The sequence below is a fragment of the Poecilia formosa genome, unplaced genomic scaffold (assembly GCF_000485575.1).
Source record: "Poecilia formosa unplaced genomic scaffold, Poecilia_formosa-5.1.2 Scaffold13, whole genome shotgun sequence".
NCBI classification, from domain to species: Eukaryota; Metazoa; Chordata; class Actinopteri; order Cyprinodontiformes; family Poeciliidae; genus Poecilia; species Poecilia formosa.
Window position 1 is genome coordinate 3,375,098 of NW_006799952.1, and position 15,254 is coordinate 3,390,351.

The window sequence follows — 15,254 nt, forward strand, 5'->3', positions numbered from 1 at the left end:
ATAAGCTATCCCAAACAGTGTGTCTGTAAACATTATATTGCATACATACACATATATTTTTTATATCCATTTATATATACACAAATGTCCACTCGTATATCCATGCACATCTCGTATGTTTTTCCTCCCTAAATTAACCTGGTCAGCCGCACATACCTTTAATCTGAGCATGGCATTTTCTTAACTGCACAGTATTATTCTTATATTGTAAATTTATGTTTACCGTGAAACTTTGTATTCTTCTGTTTTTCTTTTTTTACCTTTGTGTGACTAAGCATGTCCCTACTGCTGCTGTAACCTCCTACTTTCCCCACTTTCAAACCGACCCATCACTACGAGGTGTAAACATTCATGCAATGCTTTTCCCTTGAAATGTATTTTATGGCAATCAGAAATAAAAATGTCTTTGAAACTAAGGGTGTTAAATTTGCAGAATAAAGCATTAGACTCATGAGGCATATAACAGTCAATAATAGCCATATTGACTCAACCCAACATACAGTGTTGGGTTGAACTCCCCAACCCAACACTGGAAGAAACAGAAGAGAGTTTATGGCAAAGTAGATGTGCAGTGTTCTAAAAACTAGGGAGTCTGAATCCTTGCCAAAGTGAGAATAAAGGAGAACAGACTAAAACGTCTTTGCTCTTTCCATTTAAGTCACTGAAATGTCAGGTGGTCTGTGTCTGATCAAAGCTCATCACAAAGCAGCTGCTTAAAATCACGCTGCAAGATGAAGGGAGGACGAGAAACTAACAGTTTCAGAGTTTGCTAAACTGAACAATGTTGGATGAGCCGTAAAATGTGGAAGGTTCTACACAGTGCATTTCATTTTAAGGATGCGCAGAAAGAATAACTGATACATGAGCAAATCCAGATTTACACCAATGCACCGCACTCCTATAAATAAACATTAGACATACCTGGAGCAGTTTCCACAGTCTAGGACACCTGAGTATGATCTTTCATCATTGTCAAAAAAGTACTGAGTCTGCTCTGTGATGCAGCTTTCTTTGAACATGGCATCTGGTATGTCATCATCTGCTGACTCCACTGGAAAAAAGAAAATGTCAACAATAAAAGAGGTTCCAGAGCTGGACCACTAACCAAGTAGTGAGACAAGAGGTAACCTGGGGCCTCATGCATAAAAGAGTGCGCAGCTTTCACACTAAAACTTGGTGTACGGAAAAATTTAGGAAAGTGTGACGCACAAAAAAATTTGGATGTATAAAGCCGTGCATGCACGTGGCTGCGCACCTTTCCTTTGTACACCCCAGTTTCCGTAGGAAATTGAGCGCAGCTATTTATTTAGCATAAATACCCGGAAGTCTGCCACCACGTGAAGCAATAACCATGGCAATGTCCTTGTTTGTAGCAGTATAAATATTTATTATAATAACTATTTTATTTAAAAGGTGCTTTCGGTAACCTCACAAAAAAAAAAAAAAAATGTTTTAAAGAAAAAAAATCCACATAAAAAAAATAAATAAATAAATAAAGAGACTGTGCAAATGCCTGTTAGAACAGTAGTGCGTCCATCCGGGCAGACAGCGTGTGTGAGAGTCATTTGAGTGGGAACGTGGACGTTTATTCTAAATAGTGGAATCGTGTGCATAAGTTGTACATTTACAGAATAGAGATGCTTTCTGTCCAGAAAGGCGCATTCACAAAGCGGCCAGCTCGACTGAAGGGTGCCTGCAATAGCAACGGTACCGGTACCGCACGGCTCTTTAAGTTTTGCTCAGAGATCCAGGATGTTCAGTCCGGGCAATCCAGACGCTAACAAACCATCATCAACATTTCGCAGCAGATCAATATGATCTCTGAACACACGCTCCCTCTGAATCCTTTCATTGGCGACGTTCTCCATCAGAGCCAAAGCACTCCACATTTACGCGGCTCACCTTTGCGCAGCTACGTGAATGTGTGTGATTATACACACCTTGATCACCTTAAAAATAATCAAACCAGTTTGGAGTCAATCTGCTGATCCAACAATGTTTTCTTTTTCAGTCAGAATGAAGTTACCCCGTAGATGCATTTCATGCGCTAAAGCGCACAGACTAATCTTTATGAGACAAAAACTGAGGAAAAGTACTATTTACATTCGAGTGAAGTTTTCACATCCTTCTGTTTTTATTTGCTTTATTTTGTGTGCGTGTTATGTTATTGTCCGAGGAAAAATGCGGTTCAGTTTCATCGTTTAAGTTTAAACAATAAAACAGTAAACTCATGAAAAAAAAACATCAGGTTTGATGCTTCTTGGTCTAAATAACTGAATGTAGTCAGATTTCAGTGTATTTAGGTGAGTTTTGATGCTTTGAAGTTTGATATTGTCCTCTGAAAAAGTTTGCGTAGCTGCCGCACAATTTCACGCCAGCGAAAAAGCGTGTGTATATTTACGCAAACTTTGACGCAAAGTTAATTGTTATACATGCCAACTTATGCGTAAAACATGACGCCGCGCATTTTATGTGCGCGCGCACGCTTGATGCATGAGGCCCCTGGTTAATAAGTCGGATGCAAAGATGCTTAAAAATGCAACACTTTTTAATCACTTATTATTAGCATCACTTAAATTTCAATTGAAGAAACCTTGAATGGAAAAGTCGGTTACAGGTGAATACATTTTGTTGCTGGTTAGGTGGAGATGGTTCATTATTGTGTATTGCCCCTGCAATGTTTGGCAATCAGCAAATCTTAAGTTAAAGTTTGCAGTGCCCTAAGTCACATGTTTGAAACTCAAGGCCCATATGCCAAATCCAGCCTGCTATGGCCATTTCTAGAAGTAGAAATGAGAAAACAGTTGTGCAGCATCAATTTTGTATTCCTATCAGTTTTTATTTAGTAATTTAATAGATAGTTTTATCATCACTTTATCTCACCATTGGCCCTTTGATTACATTAGTGGCCTCGATGTGGTGTGAAATAAAAATAAGTTTGACACACCTGCTCTAAATAAAATGCTCTTGACAGTGAGCTGCTATGTGCTTACTGTATGGCCACAAATGTGTCTTCAAAACTTTTCGAACATACAAAATCTCTTAATGGATTTTGTGTATTTTGTACAGTGTCTTTAAGTACTGAGAAAGGTGCCTCCAAATAAAATGCGTTATTATTTTTAGTAATATATAAAAATAAAAAAAAAGCTTACCATACAGATGCAATCAACAAAGTATGATCTCCACACTAAAAGGAGTACAGTACTTTACTGAGGTCCCTTGCACATGCAGCCCTTGTGATCTAGAACCCTGCAACTTTTACATGTATCCCTGCTCCAACACACCTGAGTCAAAAGTCTGACGTCCCTCACTAGAATAACTCAGCTCTGCAGAGGCCTTCTAAAGAGCCATTCACTTGATCCAGGTGTGTTGGAGGAGTTTCAGTTTAGTAGCTCTGGAGAACTGGACTTGGGCACCCCCTGGCATAAGGCTCCCAAAAAGAGATGGGTACACACACCTCTAATTAGAGACAAGACTGTTGTGCTGGTTGCTGGGAGACAGCAACACCTGCTTGTGTTTTTCTAGCAGAAAAATATGTCTATTAAATGTAAAGCCCCACTAATGTAGGTAAGGATCAGAAGATAGGCGGAAATAGTCTATCTTCAATGGCTCATAGGGTGGATAATATAATCTTATAATTGTTGCAGAATAACTCATTGAAACAAAACAAAAAAACTAAGACAATTGAGGAGCCTCTGTTTTCTGATTCCTTCTGACTGCATTTGTCTGTTGTGTCAAAGTAAACTGCAGTGGGTTGAAATGATTGTTTTGTATGTTGTGTGTTTCACAGTGCCCAGCATTTTTCCAGAAAATCCATCCAGCTACATCTTTCCATGATGCCGACAACTGCTTTTAATACTGGCAATGTTTGGTCCTCTAATTCGAGGCTAGGCTGGCAGATGTGTAGAAAACTCACATCTCTGTGAGTAATTCATGTAGATCATGTCAAAGTCAAGACGGCAACCTAGTATGTGGAGCGGCATTGTGGTAGCATTACCAACAAAAGCAACAAGAAAAAAAACTCTTCAGTGGTTGCTGAAAAAGTACTTCTTTAATGATTGCCTGAACTACTTTAATGACACTGAAAAACAACAGAGGTTTATCCACCAGCAAACCATTGTGGATCTCATAAAAGCTGTAGCGTGATCTTAAATTCACTGTGAAGAGGGATTTAATGGATACCAGTGGTATTAATTAGATCCACTTTTGCACGTTACTTCTCATGCCATTCAGAAAAAAAAAATATTGAAAAAACAGCTGGTCTTACCTGCTTCTAAAAGGTTAGGGAACAAAAGACTGAAGAAAAGCTGCTGAAGTATTGACCTAAAACATGGAAACAAAGAAAAGGAAACAAGACAACTTATTATTTGTTAGCATGTGTTTCAAATATCTTTCACTTGTTTATAACCAATAGCTGCTTGGAAGAAGCAACACATCTGTGTGAGGTTAGAGTCACTGGTGATGTAAATGCCATGGGAAATATTATCCAATCCATGTTATAAGGTGGTTATACTGGATTTGGACAACCATGCAGAAAACAATGAAGCGTAATGTTGTGTAACTTTCCTATTCTCACACTGACTAAGCCAGAATAATCTTCCAACACATTAAAGTCTACTCAACAAGTATTTTCACACTCTCAAATGCCAACATAAATAAACAAACAACACAAGAACGGAATCTGAGCACTCACCAAGCAGCATTGGAAGCCCACCAGCCTATGCTGAGGAAGTCTGCAATAGTAGGCTGTGGAAAAAAAAAAAAAAGATTAGAACAGACACTTAGAAGTACTTGGTCACCAATAAATGAAAGCATGTTCATGCATAGAACACGTAACTGACCACATATATGGAGCGAGGTCCTGCTGCTGCCTTGTTGTCCTTCTCTGGGTCACACACAGACTGATAGTCATATGTCTTGTTGAAGGAGTAAAGGGATGTGTTGACTAAGTTTATCATCAGCACTGGATCAACCTCGCCAAAGAACTGACCTATCTAGAAGAGTTTAGGAACAGAAAAGTAAAACACTGTATTGCTAATCCCAGCTCATAAATACGTTTGGCGCTCGGTCCTATTATGTCTAAGTCAGTTATATATTTTTCTTCTGTCATTCAAAATTGTGTCTGTGATTTTAAAACAATAAGCAAAATCAAAACATAAGAAGCAACACAAAACCATTCCTTAAAAATGGGTATCAAAGATAGCACATGCCCTGTTTTGAATGACATGAACTGCTTTCAAGTCCACTCTAACATAAATTCTACCTCTGACAGGCAGGGGCACAGTGCAGACAAAAAGGACCAGAGTTTACGTTGTGGAGCAGACCTCTTAAATTCACAGGAGACAAACTTCACTGCAGCCTCCATTACTGACTAAAACTCATCTGCCTTCTCTTTGAACCCTGTCCGGTGACTTGTGCTCTACTTCAGACAAGGACACTCTGCTGTCCTGTTAGACTACAGCTCTGAGCAAAGAAGTTAGGCCATTCTTATGACTTACTGATGCTATAAGACATTAATGTATCCAGTATATGGAACTGATTATGACAAAAGCAAACATAACCAAGTGTGTTGAGAAGTAGAACTAAATAAAAGCAACAGTAAATTGTATCTTAAAGTTCCATCAGATATTTTCTTACTCTGGAATAACACACTCTTATAATAAGACACAGATTAAATTCCAAGCTAAAATATGGTAAAATAAAAAAAGAGAGAGAGATAAAATAAAATAAGCTAAGAGCTCAAGATAAGCTATGACAAGCTAAATGATAAGGTCATATAAAACAATTTAAGAAAAAACTAAGTTAAATTAAAATAAGCATGACTAAAAGCAAATTAAAGGCTTACACATGCCCAGCAAAAAATGAGGAGCTAAGATAATTTAATGTAACATAAGTGTTAGTGGGTATTCACCAAGGAAATATACTCTTCTTGATTAGACATGAGCAGAAATCCTCCATCATCCAATATTACACAATCCACATGCTGCAAAAGATAAGTACATAAATTATAAAACAATAATAGGGTACCATGACACTCCAGTTAATGTATGCTGTTTTACAAACAATATTTAGTGTAAATTGTTGTACCTTGTCATTCCTGAGACAGCCACAAATCTCATCTTTGCACTACAAGATGACAAATTTGCAACAATTAGCATTTACTTTATACGGAATCCCCCAAGTGACTTTAACATAGCATAGTCCTACAGTAAATTTTATTTATAGTACTTACATTAAGTTTCAGCGTTGCATTGATAAAACTGCTCATCCAGAATGAAACATTGAGTTTTACTCCCACCACTAAGGAGCAAATCATAAAACACAGAAACAGTCGTGATGAGCAGGGGAAAAAAATAAATAATCACTCTGTTTTTTTTTTTTTGGTAAAACTGACCTGCTGGTTTGAGCATGACTTTATCGATGACAAGGTCTATTGCTTTGCTCACCAGGATACCCGATTCGGACACAGGCTCCCTGACCTCTGCTGCAGTTTCAAACAGTTGCACAGGGAAAGATGAACACTTTTATTTGTCACTACCTGAACAAATGTTTGACAGGATGTGTTTGGGATTATTTTTCACTCTGCATAAAGATTAAATAAACAAATAATGGATTTTCTTTGTAGATAATTTCATCCATCTCCCCACTCCCTCCCCCCTGTAATTTATGAGTAAAGTTTATGAAAACAGAACATGTGTTAATTCAGTCAAGAGTGCTGTAGCTGTAGCACTGACATTTGCCAGTGCTGATGTCTGTTAGAAAGATCAGTGGGGGATGACAGGATGTATACAGAGGAAAGGGGAGTGATGGTGGGGATGTGTGCCGAAAAGCCCAGGAGGAGAAGAACAAGGATGAAGTGAGCAATATCAAACAGGCCAAAAAGTCTAATGGTTGCCAATAATGTTGGGATCACGTCCAAAGGCAGTGGAGCACATCCACAGTACACAAGACCTTATTTAAGACCTTAACACATACACACTTACTGTTAAAAGATGGAGCTGTGAATATATATATTTCATTATCCAACGTCCTCTTGTAGAAGCTGGAATCATATGTCTCAGGATTCTCTGTCCATTCTTCTCCAGCACTAAAAACATCATTATGTTAAAGCAATATTGGCAAATTTAGTACAAATAAACGACAAGAGTATTTTATGTGGATTCACATTTAGGTTATAATTATCACCGTTTGTTTGAATTAAGTCAGTTGGTTTGAGAAATGGTCAAAAAGGGGCAGCATTATATAAAATGAACTTTTTGATCTTTATATCATGTCATGATGTTACTCCCTCATCAAAAAACTTTCACTCATGTTTGAGAAATACTTTAGGCTCCCCTGGCTTTCGTTCAGGTGTGAAAACCTCTTGGATGGACTGTCGTGATGACTTTCTGAAGGCAGACTTTCAGAAAGAACAAGAGTTTAAAAAAGAGACAAAGGCCCAATTTTAGGAAGTTAAATTATAAAGTCAAATTTATTTGAAGTCATATTTGATATATAAAGCTTTTTAAAACAACTGAGGGAACATAGTTACACGACTGCGGTATAAACTGGTGCATTATGCCTGGAAATACATAACACTGCCCCTTTAAGATAAATATCAACTTAAAGGGGCTTAAAACATGAACTGAATATGTGCAGAGAAGTGCAATTTGCATTGCATGCAGTGATGCAATTTGCATCACTGCATGATTCACTAATAAAAATGCTTTCTCCTAACAGATGTTCAGAGGAATTCAAGGGTTGATGCCCTTGATGAGTCAGAGTAATAATGAAGCAGAACAGACACGGCTTCATTAAGCACAAATGCAGCCAGAACCTATGTTTTTCAAACTGCAGTTGTTCAAACTGTCAAACTGTGATGAGCTACAAGTAGACTTGGCTAAGCACAACGAATCTTTAAGTCTCTCTGTATGGTGCCAGTTTGTTAAGTCTCTCTGCATGGTGCGGGAACTGAGTGCAAGTTACTGCACTCATGTGATAGTTCTAACTTCCTGATCCTGACTGGAAAAGAAAAAAAAAACCCTACAATTTAAAACATAATGTTACAGACTTAATTTGACATTTCTTTTTAATGTTTTTGTCTTGGGATAATATTCTGTAGTACATTAATTCTCACTTCAGTCTTTCACATGTCATTATTACTTGAATCTAATTATTTGCCACATGAGGTACAATCTAAAAAAATCACAAGTCAGGTCAACTGATAACTTTTTTTTTACTGTTTACTACTACTACAGCTAAATCCACTCATTTTCTGTTGCATCACTCAACATCAATAAAGAGGGCAGGAGGAAAAAAAAATGCTATTCTGGTGTGGTGATTTGCCTGTGACTTTTGTGATGTCTTACTGCATGAATCTCTTACGTTTTTCTGTGTCATGACATTCCAATATGAGTACATATAGGACTACACCCTGAACAGAAATAAAAAAAAAGGAATGATGGAAAAATACCTTCTCGGATAAACTCTAGTGATTCCTCCATCTGTTGCAACAAACCTTGCTACTGTTCCATCTCTGAGAAGAGAAAATAGCACCAAATTACATCTGAAAGTTAATGACACAGTCAATTGCAAAACAAGTGGTGTGCTACCTCTTGAAGCTAAAGATATTCATTTACATTTAAGCCTGGTCACTGGTCTTTGTTTTGTATGTTCTAATGATAAACACGTGAAAACCTGAGATGATTTCAAACATATGGAAACACAATAAAAGCCAACACACTGATGTAATTACTTTGTTTTCCTCTCAAAAAAGCATGCCATGGCTCTGTTCAGTGTGCTTGGTGTAATATGCTTTTTTTTATATGCTTTCATCATGTTTCACTAGAAAGATTAGACCAAATCACCCGTAATAGAGGGAAAAAAAAAGCTAAAAACTTTGGCTTTGTTTGCCAACAAATGGAGCATGAAACAAGCATCAGCTCTCAAAGTTCAGAGAAAGAATGTGAAAATGTAGCATAGAATGAAATATAAGCAGATATTATTTTCATTTGACCAAGGCTGTTCATGGTTGAGAAATGCAAAGGAGATTCCATATTTAAATGACTTAAATCATTTAAAACTGTAATGCTTGGCACTCACACTGACTGCTCTTTCCAAACTTTAACCAGCTCAGCTGTCAGGCCTGCGTCCAGGATGAGTCGTTTCACGAGGGACTCGTTGCCTGTGGATAAAAGACAAGATAAATTTCACATATTAATAATGTTACAACACCACATTACATGGGAAATGATTTATTTTAAAAGAAATAAAGGCAGCGTTGATAGATATAGGCAGGGAGAATGGCTATCCCATGTATGAGGGATACTGGTCATATGCCACTGGTACACTAAATCCACAACCCACATCTGTTTATAACTGTATGAATACCAGTGATCCACAATGTAAACGTAATAGCCAGTAAAAAGTAGCAGCCAACTCTTCTTTTACTCTTTTTTTTAAATATACTGTGGAAAAAAAAAAAGACTTCATAGCATTTTTCAGTAAATCATCCAGCAGGGTGACCTGACTGGCCATTATATGTTAGAGATCAGACAGTACTTTGTGAAGCACTGGCTGTTTGACGGCAGATGATGACAAGGGATTGAGTTTCAGCCTCCATGTCAAGGGAAATTCTTTCTGAAATGATCATCTGCGCCAGTGCTTTTAAAATACCTACACGCTTCCACCACCGTTTCCTCAAGTGCTGCTTTAAATGCTGCCACTATCTTTTAATGAAGATTCAAAATAGCAAACGTAGGAACAACATCAATCCCAAAGTATTTGATTTGACCTCGAGTGAAAATGGATCAATGTTACTGTAACCCATTAGCTGGATAATGCTGAATTATATTCATGCTGAGATACATTAGAGGGCAACAAATCAAGAACCGTGAGTCACACAACATGACCGCATTGTGCGTCTAGGAAATCTAGTTGATGACCGTGAAGTCATCCCGTTTATACCATAACCGCTTTGAGATCATAATATCTAAAATGGATATGATATCTCCACCACAGTAAACACTAAAGCGTACCATGCATGTGCTATTTATATACTTAGACAAAAATTTGCTCAGGACCATTTATGACAACAAACTGCAATTTTTTTGGGAGGGAGAAACTTCAGGGGAATGTCTCTAAAATTAAAACTGAAAACAAATAATGCATGAAACGAACAAAACTGCTACAAATGTGCCAAATGAAGTTGCAGTGAAAGAGGCGCATGACTCACATGCATCTGCAGTACTTCTGTCAATGTACTGGTTGAAGTCGAGAAGAAACTGGGTATTGTTGAGAGACAGCTTCACCTCTTTGCAGTATTCCCTGAAGAAACATTGTTCAGTTTAAATAACATTCCCCTGTCTTTTGCTGTCGTTCCTTTTAAATGACTGGTAATAATAATAAAAAGCCTACTCACCTTGGAGCAATGTAAGTATAGCCAAACTCGTCAAACCTATCCAGCTGAATAGTCTCCATGGCTTTGAAAACAAAGAGTCCCTGTTTTAGGCTCATAGGCAGTAACACTATTTATACATGTATGTATGTATATTTGTGTGTACCGATCAACCATAACATTATGGTCACGAAAAGATAAAATGAGCAAAGCTCATCTTACTACAACGCATTCTTCACTTTGAAGGAGTACTGTTACCACATTGGGGTTTTGATGGCTAATAAGCTCTCCCATGTCTTATCAGCACTCCCTCAAAGTAGCTGTCTATCTCACATTTGTAGTCAATAGTAATCAGCAAGTGCACCATTTTTACCTCCATCTCATTATTCACAAATTGAAAAGATCAAATGATATGTTCGTGCAAACATGCTCTTTGACTTGAGTAGGTGAAATCAATTTTTCCCAGTCAAAAAGGTGACACAGAAAAATATAAAAATGCTTCCTCACAGCAAACTCCAAGGTCACGGCAGATGAAGCACATCAATTCAAAATCGTAAGAATCAGAGACTGAGCCAATAACTAACAAGTAACAAGTTTGGGATATCATTTCTAAAGCATTACATTCCAAAAGAAGGTGAAATAATTTGTCGCTTTAATTGATTCTCTGTAAGAGAAAAATAATTGTAACATGTTTCAACAACAAATCATGGGCTGTTTTTTACCAAAGCAAATTTTCATGAACTTTTATTTACCCTGCCTATCCTTGGTTTGGAAGACTTCCATTATACAATTAAAAGGAATGTTGTTTAGCAATAAAATGCCAACTAATCATTATAAGAGAAACAACTTTAAAACTTACAGATGGCTCCAGTTCTGTTTTCAAGCAATGAACTTGTGACTATTTTGCAGTATTCAAACTATAAAACCAGCATTAACCATTTGAAAGATAGGGAGAAATTAAACGAGTTGAAATATATATATTTTTAGTTATGTTAATTTATCGATGTGAAAAAAAAAATACTTGTTGGAATATTAAAGTAAAGCTTACATATTTAATATATAATAGCAAAAACAAGATTTTAGAGACTTGCTGCAAATATTTATTGGTATAATAAAGAGACCATATGACGCATTTTCAAGTCCAGATCTTTGAACATGGAGTACATAAACCTTTTATGACATTTCTACCACATTTTGAAAAGCTATAAGCACAGCTAATTGACTACAACTACCTTCCTGGAGATGGTTAGTTGTTGATGTTAACTGTGTGCCACTATGTGCCTTGGTTCTACCTATATAAATTTACATAGATATCAGCAACTTTTCTCCTCAATGCATCTTCTCAAATGTGGTGAAACTATGACAATACAGACAGACACTTTAGTTTGGTAGCAGCAGTTTGAGTTGCACATCTTTTTTTGTGAAGGCTTTGTGAATTAGACAAATAATCAAACTTTGTTAGTATTCATTCAAATAATCAAAATCAGCTCTTTCAAACTTATTAGATGTGAATCAGTTGTGATCTAACATCAGTAATGGGTACAAAATCTGATTTCATTGAGGATACAGATTCAGCTGCTGAAATCCCACAAAAATGTTGGTGTTCACAATGTGATGACTGATCCGCATACGTTTTTAAAAACAGATTTTTTTTTTTTCTACAAAAGATTACTGTTGTTACATCGAGACAGAAATTAACATATCGCAAAAGCCTCAAAGTTATAAAACATCCTGGACAGATATGAGAAGATAAATTAAAGTAGTGGTTGATAATAAATAATTATGTGTTTTCCTTCTACCTCTACTAGCTCGTTGCTAAGCTAAACCTAAAGGAAATGACATGTTAGGAAATGCAAATGAGAGCTAGGGTTAGAGGGAATGACACACTAGGGAACGTCCCCTTGAGGGCGTAGCTTAGACAGAGGCTAACAAAGCAGATCACAAACTGTTCTTGGTTGCCATTTTGTCTTGCTAACTCCTAAAGGTGGCATGAGAAATGGACCAGCTGTATTTTGGTATTACTAAATGGAATTCATGAATTCAACTCACTGACTCTTCTTTAACCTCATACATCAAGAACTCAGCATGGAGAACGGATAATTCTCCACAGCAGAGAGACCCAGAGAAAGAGTGAAAGAAAAGTATGAGTGAGTAACGGCCTGAGAAATACTTACCTCCTTCCCCTGTTGTGACCCAAGGGATGAAGAATAAGGCAGCGGCAAAAGAAAAAAAGACAAAGGGTGGTCAAAATGCATTTATCATCTGGTAAATTATGTCATACATGTATAAAGATGATGAATCGTGTGGATATTTCCCACAGGTAATGAACAATCTACTTTGCAACGAGAGAACATTGTTACTGAAAGGTAAAAATAAAAAAAAAATTTAAAAAAATGACTGTGTGATGTAGGTTATAATAAAGCTAAATCCGAAGCTTATCAAAGATCTTATTCATATAAAACATAACAAATGCAAGGTAGAATTCTTCACTAAAACTTTCCTTTCCCCATCTCTGTATTTCATTTAAAATACCATCTTGTTATTCTTATCTCATAAATGACATGACAGACATCAATAGTCATCAATCTCTGGTCTCTTAAACTGAAGACTTTTGGACAATCCCTTTAAGATATATTGACTCATGTGGTGCAGTCTGTGAAAGCAATTACTGAGCACTCACTTTCCTTGGGGTCTTGGAAATCTGGTGTAGGATAAAACAACCTCATTCATATAAAACATAACAAGCAGATTCATTGTCACTCTGTCGCTATAGACTAGTCTGAACGTCTATGTTTAATGGATTTTGTCCTTTTTTCTCGGTCTTTTTCTTCATCCAACATCGTCTGCTCTCCCCGTGTATAAGGTAATTTACTCTACAAATACAAATGTTCCTTTCATAGTCATGAAAAAAATATGTTCAATCATTACACCCTTTCAAGAGACTCTTACCACTGCATCTATTAGGTGAGTGGTTGCAGAAACCACCTACTCCATGAAACTGATAAGATAGACGAAGCTTTAGGTGGTCTGGCTCCAAAATGAAACCCTATACGGCTGAACAGAGAACTTTAGAGTCCCAAATCGCCATCAGAGTAGTCTGCAGCTGTAAGGCATGGTGTGTTGCTTTCTTTAACAGGCTTGTAAATGTGCTGACAGCGTTTATGGCACAGTGACAGACTCTGTAGAGGAATAGTGAAATGGAGGCTGAAACTAACCGTCTCTCAGAGATCTCATTTGATGGAATTACTGCACCATTAGTTGTTTATACTTTGTGGCGTCATGTCAAAGTTATGAAAGTTTCATTTAAACCAGAACATGGCATGTTCAAGTTTAGATTTTTTTTCTTATATTCTTCATCAAAGTAACAGTCTTCCTATTTTTTTTTTCAAACTACAATTAACATTTCTGCAGAATTACCCCTCCAGTTGCTAAGCACTTAAAATCTCCTGTTACTAAAAGCAGGAAAAAGGAAAAGTATTGGAGACAGACAGGTCTAGTTGCGATGTTAACTGAAAAACAAATGCACATCAAGGTAATTTTTCAAAAAGTGACTTTAAACAGGATTCAGACTCTGCTCTCTTTCACCAACAATTGGAATTACAGCTATGAAAACAATTTAAAGGTTACGTATTTTAACAAATTATTTCAACTTAAACTACTTGAGAATTGAGTCAGTAACATGGAACCATACAAACATAAATAATAAAAAAAAGAAAAAGGCTCCTGCGGTGATCACTGCATTGGAGGGAGATAGAAGAACAAAAATAGGGAGTACTTGCCCCAAGGTGAAGCTTTCAAATTCCAGCAGATAAGAAGGATAAAGAGGAAAAGTTAAAAAAAAAATTCAATAAAATGTACAAGCGTTAGAGACACACCTATATGATGCAGTATGTACATTTACATGACATCGTTATGCAGCTGTCCAATATTTTATGTATATTGTCATCCTTTAGAGAAGACAGCTTGGCTGCATCAGTTTGAGAAAGCCTTGGAAGTTTAGGCACAGCAAAGATAAATAAATAAAAGGATGAAGAAAAGGAATACCAAATGAAGGGAGAAGGAAGACTAAGGCAAAACAAGCTGAGATGGTGGATTGAAGTAGATTATTTCTGGGTGAAAAATAAGACAGAAAATTTCTAATTAAAGACAAAAACAAAACTGCTATTGGCTATAGAAACACTTCTNTGCCAACATAAATAAACAAACAACACAAGAACGGAATCTGAGCACTCACCAAGCAGCATTGGAAGCCCACCAGCCTATGCTGAGGAAGTCTGCAATAGTAGGCTGTGGAAAAAAAAAAAAAAGATTAGAACAGACACTTAGAAGTACTTGGTCACCAATAAATGAAAGCATGTTCATGCATAGAACACGTAACTGACCACATATATGGAGCGAGGTCCTGCTGCTGCCTTGTTGTCCTTCTCTGGGTCACACACAGACTGATAGTCATATGTCTTGTTGAAGGAGTAAAGGGATGTGTTGACTAAGTTTATCATCAGCACCGGATCAACCTCGCCAAAGAACTGACCTATCTAGAAGAGTTTAGGAACAGAAAAGTAAAACACTGTATTGCTAATCCCAGCTCATAAATACGTTTGGCGCTCGGTCCTATTATGTCTAAGTCAGTTATATATTTTTCTTCTGTCATTCAAAATTGTGTCTGTGATTTTAAAACAATAAGCAAAATCAAAACATAAGAAGCAACACAAAACCATTCCTTAAAAATGGGTATCAAAGATAGCACATGCCCTGTTTTGAATGACATGAACTGCTTTCAAGTCCACTCTAACATAAATTAGAGTGGCAGGGGCACAGGGCAGACAAAAAGGACCAGAGTTTACGTTGTGGAGCAGACCTCTTAAATTCACAGGAGACA

General features: G+C 37.0%; 1 protein-coding gene across 4 annotated transcripts in view; it reads right to left on the minus strand.

The window, feature by feature from the left end:
- LOC103133825 (voltage-dependent calcium channel subunit alpha-2/delta-1) overlaps positions 1-15,254 on the minus strand; it is an 81,710-nt gene that overhangs the window by 5,356 nt on the left and 61,100 nt on the right. For 3 of the 4 annotated variants that reach the window (XM_016668152.1, XM_016668149.1, XM_016668151.1), the window contains exons 34-35: positions 14,758-14,910; positions 14,596-14,662 (exon numbers count right to left, since the gene is read on the minus strand). In XM_016668152.1, the coding sequence (XP_016523638.1) occupies positions 14,606-14,662; positions 14,758-14,910 (210 nt within the window). In that variant the 3' untranslated portion in view covers positions 14,596-14,605. Of the gene's footprint in view, positions 1-921; positions 1,052-4,267; positions 4,324-4,693; positions 4,747-4,841; positions 4,995-5,911; positions 5,984-6,087; positions 6,127-6,232; positions 6,301-6,394; positions 6,485-6,983; positions 7,088-8,452; positions 8,516-9,081; positions 9,164-10,636; positions 10,653-14,595; positions 14,663-14,757; positions 14,911-15,254 lie in introns of those variants that run through there. The other variant, XM_016668153.1, reaches the window with a different exon arrangement.